Raw genomic sequence first — 13,539 nt, 5'->3', positions numbered from 1 at the left:
TTATCAAAAAGATATAAATGTTGGCAAGGATGCATGAAAAGGGAACACTTGTACACTGTTGGTGGCAATGTAAATTGATGCAGCCACCGTGGAAAATGCTGTAGAGCTTCCTAAAGAAATTGAAAATACAGCTGCCATATGACCCAGCAGTTCTTCTAGTTATATGACCAAAGGAAGTAAAATCACCACTTTGTGAAGATATCTGCACTCCCATGTTCATTGCAACATTATTTAGAATAGCCAGGAGATGGAAAAAAAAAAATCTGTTGATGGGCTGAATGAATGGATAAAGAAATTGTGGTATATATACACACAATGGAATATTCAGCCTTAAAAAAGGAGATTCCACCGTTTGCAACACCATGGATGAACATAGAAGACATTATGCTAAGTGAAATAAGCCAGACACACCAAAGAATACTGCATGATTTCACATGTGGAATCTAAAAAACAATCAAAAAAAGAAACCATAGAAACAAAGAGCAAAACAGTGATTGGAGGCCAGGCGTGGTGGATCATGTCTGTAATCCCAGGACTTTGAGAGGCCGAGGTGGGAGGGTTGCTTGAGCCCAAGAGTTCAAGACGAGCCAGAGCAACATAGGTGAGCCTGTGTGCCTGTAGTTCCTGCTACTCGGGAGGCTGAGGAAAGGAGGATCTCCCGAGCCTAGGAGGCTGAGGCTGCAGTGAGTCGTGATTGCACCACTGCACTCCAGCCTGGGTGACAGAGTGACTCTGCCTCAAAAAACAAAAACAAAACAGTGTCGGGGAAGGATGGAAAGATGTAGATCAAAGGGTACAAAGTTACAGTTATGTTGGATGAATAAGTCTAAGAGATCTAATGTACAGCATGAAGGCTATATTTAATAATATTGTATTAGGTACTGTTAACTTGCCAAGACAATAGATTTTAAGTACTTGTACCACAATAAAAAAAAAGAAGAAAACAAGGTAACTATATGGGATAATGGGTATGTTAATTTGTTTGACTGTATTGATCATTTCACTGTGTATGTGTATCAAGATAAGTATATCAAACAACATGTCGTGTTATACATCTTAATATATAATTTTAAAAGTTTAAAAAATCAGTTGGAAAAATAAATGAGAAAACCTAGAAAAATAGCCAAATAACTTTATTAAACTTGAGAATTTATTTTCCAGTGTTGAGATATTATTTTTTATTATTTTCTATAGGGTGTTTGTGAACCGAAGTTTAGCGATGGAAAAGATAAAGTGTTTTGGTTTTGATATGGATTATACCCTTGCTGGTGAGTAGCAATTTCTGATTGCTTAAGAACTGCTGCTTTGGGTATAACACAGTGGGTTCACAGTAGGCAATTCAATTGACATTTGCTGACTTAATCATGTATTTGGCTGCCAGAAGCTTTTATTATCAGGTTGCTTCCAGTAAGATTTGTGAATATTGAAATTATCAGATATCCTTGAGATTTGGCTCATGAGTTGGTACACATAGATAGAAAAAGTACTAAATTTTACTATTTTAGAGACCCTGGTAAGAAATAATATGGTAAAATCATACATTGATACATATATTTGGGCATTTTTGACTTTTACTCTTAGCCATTCTTTAGTTATGAGATTTTGTATCTGTTACTCTGCCACAGATAAACTTGTATCAGTTAAAAATTTTAATTTTTTTTTTTGAGACGGAGTTTCGCTCTTGTCCTCCAGGCTGGAGTGCAATGGCGTGATCTCGGCTCACTGCAACTTCCACCTCCTGGGTTCAAGCGATTCTCCTGCCTCAGCCTCCCGGGTAGCTGGGATTACAGGCATGCGCCACCACACCCGGCTAATTTTTGTATTTTTAGTAGAGATGGGGTTTTACCATGTTGGCCAGGCTGATCTCAAACTCCTGACCTTAGATGATCTCCCCACTTGGCCTTCCAAAGTGCTGGGTTTGCACCCAGACAATATGTTATTCTTAACACAGATGGGAAATGTGTTCATTTTCCATTGAAATGATTGCACACATAGTATGTATAAGGCTTTTTAAAAACTATAGCTGCAGCCACAAAAAGGAATGAGTTTGTGTCCTTTGCAGGGACATGGATGAAGCTGGAAGCCATCATTCTCAGCAAAGTAACACAGGAACCAAAAACCAAACACTGCATGTTCTCACTCATAAGTGGGAGTTGAACACTGAGAACACATGAACACAGGGAGGGGGAATATCACACACTGAGGCTTTTCGGGGGGTGGGAGGCAAAGGGAGGGAGAGCATTAGGACAAATACCTAACGCATGCAGGGCTTAAAACCTAGATGACGGGTTTATAGGTGCAGCAAACCACCATGGTACATGTATACCTATGTAACCTGCACATTCTGCATATGTATCCCAGAACTTAACAAAAAACAAACAAACCCCAAAAAACTCAGAGATGTACTAGGGTTGCTTTTCTGTACCTAAGGTATATGCAGGAATTTAGCCAGTCTTTCCAATGGTCAGCTGCAATTAGATGGAGGACTGGGCAAGAAGTCACTGAAACTCCATGACAAATATGGAAAAGATGAACTTCTTTTTTAACTTGTAGAATCCTTAGTCTGTGTAGATGTTTTCATCAGCATGTTTTGTCCTTATGAGGATGTGGGGCATTGGGTACCATCTCATGGTCTCCTATTTGTGTAAACTTTGTGTTTTAAGTTTCCACATCCTTTTTTATTAAATAAATTATATAGCTTCTGAAACCAACTAACCAACCAACCAAACAAAAAACTAGAGCCATTAGCTTTATTCATTATCCTGTAGCCCTTAAACACCAGCACTGTGCTGTTTTTCCCTTCCTTCTCTAAGATGTATTTGAAAGAGTCAAGGTATTAATCAATAGTTATAACATCTTTCCAGAATTTAGTAAAATATTTTCAATCTCGTGAAAATGCATTTAATTTAAGAAGTAGTGGGGATGAGGGATCAAGTTGAGCATATGTGCTTGCACATGTATGTGAAACTGTGACACACAGAATCTTTCAGAAATTGTCTCAAAAAATTTTGTCTTTACACAAAAACCTTAAAATGTATAAAGAAAGACACTTCTCAGGAACTATTAATATAACAGTATTAATTTGTCCATCTCAAATTAGACAAATCGCAGTTTGATGTTCAATTTAGGCTACAAATGTGAATGAATAATACGTGTTCAAAAACGAAATTACAGGAGTACTTGCTACATAGATATGGCCATGATTTTTTTACCAAACAAGTAATACATTAAAAATATAAACAGTTCCTGATTTGAATTTTTCTCTTCCCTCCATACTCTTTGTCATTTATTTGTTTTTCTATTGCCTTAAGCTTATTTTTGCAGCATTTAATGTTTTTCTAATTGGTCACAGACACTTTTAGGAGCACTTGTCAGAAAGCAGGGGAAAGCAGTATACTTTCCCAATGTAGATCTTGCTGTTGAAATGGGAAGAAAATCCTATAGTCTCTTCTTTCAAGAATTCTAGCTCTCTAGGGAAAGGAATGGTGAGTTAATTTGGCAGCTGAAAGAGATTATCTAAAGCAGAAATAGAAGTTGATGGTGTCAAAAAGTGACAAACATTTTTCCCTTGGTTATTAAGACAATCTCATTACATTGAAATAGTTCAATTTAGTAAGTATTTATTGAGAATCTATAATGTGCCTGGCACATTTTGTTACTGAAAACTGCGATGATTATATATTCCCACAGACTAATGAAAAAATAAACTATCTTGTATATTGAAAAGGTCACTTAATTGGCCTGGCGCGGTGGCTCATGCCTATAATCCCAGCACTTTGGGAGACTGAGGCGGGTGGATTACTTGACAGGAGTTCGAGACCAGCCTGCCCAACATGGTGAAACCCCATCTCTACCAAAAAATACAAAAATTAGCTGGGTGTGGTGGTATGTGCCTGTAGTCTCAGCTGGTCAGGAGGCTGGTCAGGAGGCTGAGGTGGGAGAATCACTTGAACTGGGAAGGCAGAGGTTGCAGTGAGCTGAGATGGTGCCACTGCACTCCAGCCTGGGCAACAGAGTGAGACCGTGTCTCAAAAAAAAAAATTTAACTGAATCTGTCTCTAAACTTTAATGCACCTTATGATTTCTTCTTTTTGTTTTTTGCAACGCCACTTCATATTTGAATGCTTTCTCCTAGTTTACACATAAACATACTTTGTGTATATTTAACAGTAAGTGGTTAACATTTATTAAGTGCTTATTATATGCCAGGACCTGTTCAAGTGCTTTACATAGATTATCTCATCCAACACATGGATTCTGTCATTCACATCTGTTATTTAATATTTGCAGAAACCCTGTGAAGCAGTTACTACTATCATCTCCATTTTACATATGACTCTGAGACATTAAGCACTTTGTCCAAGGACATTTAGTTATGATGTACCTGAACCAAGATTCAAACCTAAGCATGCATGTATGTATAGGCATATAATGTTAAAATGATCATTTTGGATAATGACAGTTTATCGAGATTTTCATATAAATAGAAACATAGTGTATTAGTCTGTTTTCGTGCTGCTGATAGACATACCTGAGATTGGGCAATTTACAAAAGAAAGAGGTTTTTTTTTTTGAGACAGAGTCTTGCTCTGTCTCCCAGGCTGGAGTGCAATGGTGCAATCCCAGCTCACCGCAACCTCCACCTCCCAGGTTCAAGAGATTCTCCTGCCTCAGCCTCCTGAGTAGCTGGGATTACAAGTGCCCACCACCACGCCCAGCTAAGTTTTTTGTATTTTTAATAGAGATGGGGTTTCACCAGGTTACCCAGGCTGGTCTTGAACCCCTGACCTCAGGTGATCCACCTGCCTCGGCCTCCCAAAGTGCTGGGATTACAGGCATGAGCCACCACGCCCGGCCATTTTGTTCTGTTTTGAGACAGAGTCTCACTCTGTCACCCAGCCTGGAGTGCAGTGGTGCAATCTCAGCTCACTGCAACCTCCGCCTCCTGGGTTCAAGCGATTCTCCTGCCTCAGCCTCCCGAGTAGCTGGGATTACAGGTGTCTGCCACTATGCCCGGCTAATTTTTGTATTTTTAGTAGAGATGTGGGGGGCGGTGGGGGTATCATTATGTTGGCCAGGCTGATCTCAAACTCCTGACCTCAGGTGATCCGCCTGCCCCAGCCTCCCAAAGTGCTGGGATTACAAGCGTGAGCCACTGAGCCCGACCAGAAAGAGGTTTAATGGACTTATAGTTCCACCTGGCTGGGGAAGCCCCACCGACATGGCAGAAGGTGAAAGGCATGTTTCACATGGCAGCAGACAGGAGAAGAGAGATTGTGCAAGGAAATTCCCCTTTTTAAAATCATCAGATCTCATGAGACTTATTCACTATCACAGGAACAGTAAGGGAAAGACCCACTCCCATGATTCAATTACCTCCCACTGGATCCCTCCCACACCATGTGGGAATTGAAGGTGAGATTTGGGTGGGGACACAGCCAAACCGTATCGTTCTGCCCCTGGCCCTTCTAAATCTCTTGTCCTTGCATTTCAAAACCAGTCATGCGTTCCCAACAGTCCCCCAAAGTCTTAACTCATTTCAGCATTAACTAAAAAGTTCACAGTCCGATATCTCATCTGAAACAAGGCAAGTCCCTTCTGCCTATGAACCTGTAAAATCAAAAGCAAGTTAGTTACTTCCTACATACAATGGGGATACAGGCATTGAGTAAATACAGCCGTTTCAAATGGGAGAAATTGGCCAAAACAAAGGGGCTACAGGCCCCATGCAAGTTTGAAATCCAGTGGGGCAGTCAAATCTTAAAGTTCCAAAATGATACATTTTGACCCCGTGTCTCACACGCAGGTCTCGCTGATGCAAGAGGTGGATTCCCATGGTTTTGGGCAGCTCCACTTCTGTGGCTTTGCAGGGTACAGCTTCCCTCCCAGCTGCTTTCACGGGCTGTTGTTGGGTGTCTGTGGCTTTTCCAGGTGCACGGTGTAAGCTGTCAGTGGATCTGTTACGCTGGGGTCTGGAGGGTGGTGATCCTCTTCTCACAGCTCCACTAGGCAGTGCCCTAGTAGGGACTCTGTGTGGGGGCTCTGACCCCACATTTCCCTTCTGCACTGCCCTAGCAGAAGTTTTCCATGAGAGCCGCACCCTGGCAGCAAACTTCTGCCTGGACATCCAGTCATTTCCATACATCCTCTGAAATATAGGTGGAGGTTCCTAAACCCCAATTTTTGACTTCTGTGCACTTGCAGGCTCAACACCACATGGAAGGTGCCAAGGCTTGAGGCTTGCACCCTCTGAAGCCACAGCCCGAGCTCTACATTGGCCCCTTTCAGCCATGGCAGGAGTGGCTGGGACTCAGGGCACCAAGTCGCCAGGCTGCACACAGCATGGGGAGCCTGGGCCTGGCCCATGAAACCACTTTTTCCTCTGAGGCCTCCTGGCCTGTGATGGAAGGGGCTACCATGAAGACTTCTGACATGCCCTGGAGACATTTTCCCCATTGTCTCGGGGATCAACATTAGGCTCTTTGTTACTTATGCAAATTTCTGTACAGGGCTTGAATTTCTTCTCAGAAATGAGTTTTTTTTTCTATTGCATTGTGAGGCTGCAAATTTTCGGAACTTTTATGCTCTGCTTCCCTTATAAAACTGAATGACTTTTAACTGCACTCAGGTCACCTCTTGAATGCTTTGCTGCATAGAAATTTCTTCCATCAGATACCCTAAATCATCTCTCTCAAGTTCAAAGTTCCACAAATCTTTAGGGCAGGGGCAAAATGCCACCAGTCTCTTTGCTAAAATATATAAAGAATCACCTTTGCTCCAGCTCCCAACAAGTTCCTCATTTCCATCTGAGACCACCTCAGCCTGCAATTTGTTGCCCATGTCACTATCAACATTTTTGTCAAAGCCATTCAACAAGTCTCTAGGAAGTTCTAAACTTTCCCACATTTTTCTATCTTCTTCTGAGCCCTCCAAACTGTTCTAACGTTTGTCTGTTACCCAGTTCCAAAGTTGCTTCCACATTTTTGGATATCTTTTCAGCAATGCTCCACTCTACTGGTACCAATTTACTGTATTAGTTTGTTTTCATGCTGCTAATAAAGACATACCTGAGACTGGGCAGTTTACAGAAGAAAGAGGTTTAGGCCAGGTGTGGTGGCTAACACCTGTAATCCCAGCACTTTGAGAGGCTGAAGTGGGCAGATCACCTGAGGTCAGGAGTTCGAGACCTGCCTGGCCAACATGGTGAGACCCCATCTCTACTAAAAATACAAAATTAGCTGGGTGCGGTGGTGCGTGCCTGTAATCCCAGCTACTTGGGAGGCAGGAGAATAACTTGAACCTGGGAGGTGGAGGTTGCAGTGAGCTGACATTGTGCCACTGCACTCCGGCCTGGGCAAAAAGAGCAAAACTCCATTTAAAAAAAAAAAAGAAGTTTAATGGACTTAAAGTTCCACGTGGCTGGAGTGGCCCCACAATCATGGTGGAAGGTGAAAGGCGAAAGGCATGTCTCATATGGCAGCAGACAAGAGAAGAGAGCTTGTGCAGGGAAATTCCCCTTTTTAAAACCATCAGATCTTGTGAGAGTTATTCACTATCACAGGAACAGCAGAGGAAAGACATGCCCCTGTGATTCAGTTACTTCCTACTGGGTCCCTCCCACAACACGTGGAAATTCAAGATGACATTTGGGTGGGGACATAGCCAAGGCATATCATATAGTATGTACTCCTTTTTGTCTGCCTTATTTTGCTCAGCATGTTTTTATGATTCATTCACATTGTTGTGCCTACCAGTAAGTAGTTCATTCTTTTTTTAACTCTTGACATAATTTTTTTTTTATTTTCAAATTACTTTAGACCGCGGCCAGGCGCAGTGGCTCACGCCTATAATCCCAGCACTTTGGGAGGCCGAGGCAGGCAGGTCACATGGTCAGGAGATTGAGACCATCCTGGCTAACAGTGAAACCCTGTCTCTACTAAAAAAATACAAAAAATTATCCGTGCTTGGTGGCGGGTGCCTGTACCGAGTCTCAGCTACTCAGGAGGCTGAGGCAGGAGAATGGCGTGAACCTGGGATGCAGAGCTTACAGTGAGCCAAGATCGCGCCAGTGCACTCCAGCTTGGGTGACAGAGTGAGACTCCGTCTCAAAAAAAAAAACAAATTACTTTAGCCCTACAGAAGAACTGCAAAAATAATTTAGAGAGTTCTCCTTTCCTCTCTCCTATGGTAACATCTTGCTTGACCATAGTACAATTATAAAAACTGAGAAATTAACACTAGTACAGTATTATTAGTTGAACTATGGACTTTTTTTTTTTAAATCAGTTTTTCCACTAATGTCATCTTTTTATTCTAGGATCCAGTCCCGAATCGCATATTGCATTTAGTTGTCTTATCTCCTTAGTCTCTTCTAATCTGTGATTGTTCCTAAGTCTTCTCTTTCATTGCTTTGACACTTTTTTTTTTTTTTTTTTTTGAGATGAAGTTTTGCTCTTGTTGCCCAGGCTGGTGTGCAATAGCGCAGTCTTGGCTCACTGCAACCTCCGCCTCCCAGGTTCAAGGAATTCTGCCTCGGTCTCCCAAGTAGCTGCGGTTACAGGCGTGCATCACCACACCCAGCTAATTTCTTGTATTTAGTAGAGATAGGGTTTCACCGTGTTGGTCAGGCTGGTCTCGAACTCCTGACTTCAGATGATCCACCCGCCTCAGCCTCCCAAAGTGCTGGGATTACAGGCGTGAGCCGCCATGCCCGGCCAACACTTTTTAAGAAAATATATATTTTTTCTCTTTTGAGACAGTGTCTCACTCTGTTGCCCAGGCTGGAGTGCAGTGGTGCAATCATGGTTCACTGCAGCCTTAACCTCCCAGGCTTAGGTGATCCTCCCATTTCAGCCTCCCAAGTAGCTGGAGATACAGGTGCAAGCCACCATGCCCAGATAACTTTTTTATTGTTTAGTAGTGACAGGGTTTCACCATGTCACTCAGATTGGTCTGGAACTTCTGGGTTCAAGCGATCCACCTGCCTTGGCCTCCCAAAGTGCTGAGACTACAAGTGTGAGCCACTGCACCTGGCCTTGCTTTGAGACTTTTAAAGAGTACTGGCTAGGTATTTTGTAGAATGTTCCACAATGTGGGTTTGTCTGCTTTGTGGTTCATAGAAAGCACCTTCTAGCTGTGTCCTCACGTGGTAGAAGTAGTAAGGGGTCTCTCTTAGGCCTCTTTTATAAGGGCACTAATCCCATTCACAAGTGCTCTGCCTTTATAAAAGAGGGCACCAGTCACTTCCCAGAAACCTCACTTACTGACACCATCACATTGATGATTAGATTTCAGCATATGAACTTTAAAGGACACAAATATTGAGACCATAGAATGAACTATAAAACTATCTGTCTAGCATAATCTGTGAATTGGCTATTCTGGCAAACAGTATTTTGAGTGATATATAATTACCTTACAGCATAGATAGATTACTAGTTTTCAGAGTTAGAATGTAGTGAAATTCTTAGAATACAGTGATCCTAGGATTGATGCTTCTGAAGTGTCTGCATAGGACATCACATGTCAAACATAACATCTCAAAGTCATGTTTTGGAATGGTGTGTTCATTGAGAGGTGGTTATTGGCTCATGATCCTTATCACACTGTAAATTTGCCTAAATTTGTTCTGAGGAAACAGCTACATAGGGTTTCCTCAAAGTTATTTTCTCTTGTTTTCAAATGTGGGAAATACATATAACTTCTTTTTGGAAAGGATGGGGGTTGGGATTTAATCTTGGCAAATTGAGATATTTTCATAAGGAAACTCTGTTTTTGGTCTTCCTGAAGATGGCCACAGAAGACCTTCTTTGGGGAGAGGTGTTTTATTTTGATTTTTCAGCTTTTCGATGGTTCCTATTAATAGATAAGAAAATTTACTTTGATGATGTTTGGAGAATCCTGTTTTTTATGTTAAATGCTGGAGTTGATAGAATTAGTGGTAAATAATTATTTAAAACTTTGATGTCACTAATGAATGAGGAAGAGGGTAACTGAAGCAAAAATATATATGTGGACTGTAGGAATGTTAAGCTGAATATATAATAATTCTAAACTTGTAAGCTTGTAATTTTTCAAAAGTTCATGATATAGACTTTGCTAAAGGTGTTACTGGGGGCTATGGGAGAGTTGGTTGTTGGGAGTTTGCTGAGAGTTGAGAGTAGTGTGTTAAAAGATAAATTGATGGCCTTTCTTGTATTAAAATGTTTCTTACTTTGCTTACAGTTTGGTAATCATTTGGTAATCATTTATTTCCCCAATGAAGTGTGTCACATAGTGTTCAGTAACATAATCCATTCTGATGGGAGCTTCATTATCTTCATCTCATCTAAATGCCAGCCTAATACCACAAATATTTTTCAGAGAAGATTCCTTTATCACCAATTATCCCCATAATTGAAGCCAGCTGTGTATCGGTTTATTTGCAAGATTTCTATGTAAGACTAACATTTGTATATAGAACAGAAACAAAATATGCAGAAATCTTGTTTATTGACAAAAGTAATTTTGCCTGGTTGTCTTTAACCTAAATCAGTATTAATCCTGAATCTACTACCCACAGAATGTCAGTATTTGTATTTAGCTCCTTATGTCTGTATTATTGTAGATTAACACTTTATTTCTCTAATGAGATTATGTACATTAATTATGCTTTAACTACAGTTGACCCTTGAATAATACAGCAGTTAAAAGGCACTGACTCCCATGCAATCAAAAACCCTCAACTCTCCCCACCGGCCGAGGCAGGTGGATTGCTTGAAGCCAGGAGTTTGAGACCAGCCTGGGGAACCTAATGAGACCCTGTCTCTACAAAAACTTCTCAGAAATTAGCCAGACATGATGGTATGTGTAGTTCCAGCTACTCGGGAGACTGAGATGGGAGGATCACTTGAGCCCAGGAGTTTGAGGTTTCAGTGAGCTGTGGTCATGCCACTGCACACCCTCCTGGGTGATACATCAAGACCTTGTCTCCAAAAAAATAAAAATAAAAAATCCGCATATAAGTGGACCTGCGCAGTTCAAACCCGCATTATTCAAGTCAGCTGTAGTTTGTCTATCGAGTACAGATGAGTTTATATATGAAAGTCATGTTTAGAATCTAGATAGTACTGAACCATATGTATTAGCTTTACCACTGGCCAAGAGTGGACTATGCTTTTTGTTTTTTTGTTTGTTTTTTAGTTTTTTAGACGGAGTCTCACTCTGTCACCCAGGCTGCAGTGCAGTGGCGTGATCTTGGCTCACTGCAACCTCCGCCTTCCAGGTTCAAGCGATTCTTCTGCCTCAGCCTCCCGAGTAGCTGGGACTACAGGCATGCACCACCACGCCCTGTTAATTTTTGTATTTTTTGTAGAGGTGGGGTTTCACCATATTGACCAGGCTGGTCTCGAACTCCTGACCTTGTGATCTGCCCACCTTGGCCTCCCAAAGTGCTGGGATTACAGACTTGAGCCACTGCATCCGGCCAACTATGTTTTATATAAAAAGTACCTGCCAAGCCTATTTACAGTTCCTCTTTCACCCCAAATTACTTTAGCGGCATTCTTTGCACATGATATGTATCAGGATTTGGTCCTTTGCATTTTGACTTCCTCTGCAGGTATGTGTTTTTCTTTTCCCTTTTTTCGAGGCCTCTTTCTCCCTTAATTAGACCTGTCGGGTGCTCTAGTTTCCTATTTTATTAAGTTGCCCTCATGTATATACTTTCTATACCCCAGATATTTCATTTGTGGTCCTTATCTGAGCACACAGTCTTTTTTAGCCTTTTTATGGTTAAGTGACCCACACAGATGAGTCAGGCTAACCCCAGGACAAAACAAGCTTACAAAGATCTTGAAAGCCAATCTAAGATTAGGTCTTTGGACTTGGGAGAGAGCAAGAAAGTTGTTTTTAGTCAAACTGTGCCCTCTCCACAAAATGAAGGGGCTAATCTATACTGTTTCTGAATTTTGTTTCTTTGGTTTTATTTGCATAGACAACTGCTAAAAGTGTTATATTGCTGAATTTGTTGTTACCAACAGCGGACAATAGAGTGAAAATAGAAAACAGAATTGATATATTTCAGGCTGTTCAGTGCTTGTTTTTTTCAAATGTCAAATAGGCATAAACAGACTAGTGATTTCCATTAGTATTGTTACTTAGTTTTATAATACTAAATCCAGAAATCTAGTTCTGAGGCTTCAAATGAGAAATTCTTTTCCGAGTAAATGAGTGACATAAAGTCCTTAATACCTCCTCATGGTTACAGATCAGCATCTGACAGACTGCTAATCTGCAAAATATGGTCTCTTCAAGAAGCAAAATGCTAGCCAGCAGCTGTTAAGTGAGAGTAATCTGAGTGTAAGAAGTGATTTTTTTTTCTTTCCATCATCTTTCCACGCCACCACAATGGTGCACATGAACGACTTGGTTGATGCCCTCAAGAGCATCAACAATGTTGAAAAGAGAGGCAAACGCCAGGTTCTTACTAGGCTGTGCTCCAAAGTCATTGTCTTTTTTTTTTTTTTTTAACTGTGACGATGAAGCATGGTTACATTGGCGAATTTGAAATCATTGATGATCACAGAGCTGGGAAAATTGTAGTGAACCTCACAGGCAGGCTAAACAGGTGTGGAGGGATGAGCCCCAGATTTGATGTGCAACTCAAAGATCTAGAAAAATGGTAGAATAATCTGCTTCCATCCTGCCAGTTTGGTTTCATTGTGCTAATAACGATCTCAGCTGACATCATAGACCATGAAGAAGCAAGACGAAAATGCACAGGAGGGAAAATCCTAGGATTCTTTTTCTAGAGATGTAATACATATTTACAAATAAAATGCCTCATGGAAAGCAAAAAGTTATGTTTTTAAAAAGGGGAGAATAATCCTTTTTCTGTTAAATTATATTAAATATAATTACATTAAATTTAATTATTATTAAATTATATATTAATATTAAATATAAAGTCCCATACATTCCAACTTTAGACCTAGTCTTATTTTTATCCTTACTCTAGAGGTTATGTGGTTGGAGGAAAAAAACCTCATGGTGTCGTAGACCTGGATTGGATCCCAGCTCTGCCTTGTACTAGCTCTTGACCACCAGCATTGTTACTTAACCTATGTCTCAGTTTCTTCATTTAATTTTTTAAAAGGTGGGAGGGGGGGCGGTATGGTAGGGATAAACTTTTGGTGTAAGGTTTAATTGCAATAGTGTACATAAAATGACTAGTGCAGTGACTAGTGCACTCTTTGTCTGACTGGTGATACCAAGGTATTAATATACCAAAACTTGAGCTGAAAGGGAAAAAATCTGAGGAATAAGGAGAAAAATACCAATATTGACCTTATTTACACTTCTATATATTAATGGAAAAACCTGGCATGCTTGGTAGATGGCAGTGGAATGTTTAATGCTCTTTTCTGTGTGTTTAAGTATTGCAAATGATCATGAACTTAATAGAAAGTTAAAGCTCTTTTTTTGAGCAGCTGAATGACAGGGTATTTTGGCAACAGAGCATGTTTCCATGAGCATGTTTACCAGTGTGCTGAAGGAAAT

At 40.8% G+C, this 13,539-nt stretch overlaps 1 protein-coding gene and 1 pseudogene across 14 annotated transcripts in view; both read left to right on the top strand.

The window, feature by feature from the left end:
• NT5C2 (5'-nucleotidase, cytosolic II) overlaps positions 1–13,539 on the top strand; it is a 101,747-nt gene that overhangs the window by 52,042 nt on the left and 36,166 nt on the right. For 13 of the 14 annotated variants that reach the window (NM_001132349.1, XM_009245748.4, XM_009245747.4 and 10 more), the window contains 1 exon segment: positions 1,195–1,268. The exons of the other annotated variant lie outside the window; for it this stretch is intronic. In NM_001132349.1, coding sequence (NP_001125821.1) covers positions 1,195–1,268 — 74 coding nt within the window. 14 annotated transcript variants of the gene reach the window in all.
• LOC129048477 (small ribosomal subunit protein uS8-like) lies at positions 1,275–12,854 on the top strand (annotated as a pseudogene).

Source organism: Pongo abelii, chromosome 8 (genome assembly GCF_028885655.2).
Source record: "Pongo abelii isolate AG06213 chromosome 8, NHGRI_mPonAbe1-v2.0_pri, whole genome shotgun sequence".
Classification (NCBI taxonomy): domain Eukaryota; kingdom Metazoa; phylum Chordata; class Mammalia; order Primates; family Hominidae; genus Pongo; species Pongo abelii.
The sequence above is the reverse complement of the archived record's forward strand: the minus strand, read 5'-3'. Positions and strand labels throughout refer to the sequence as shown.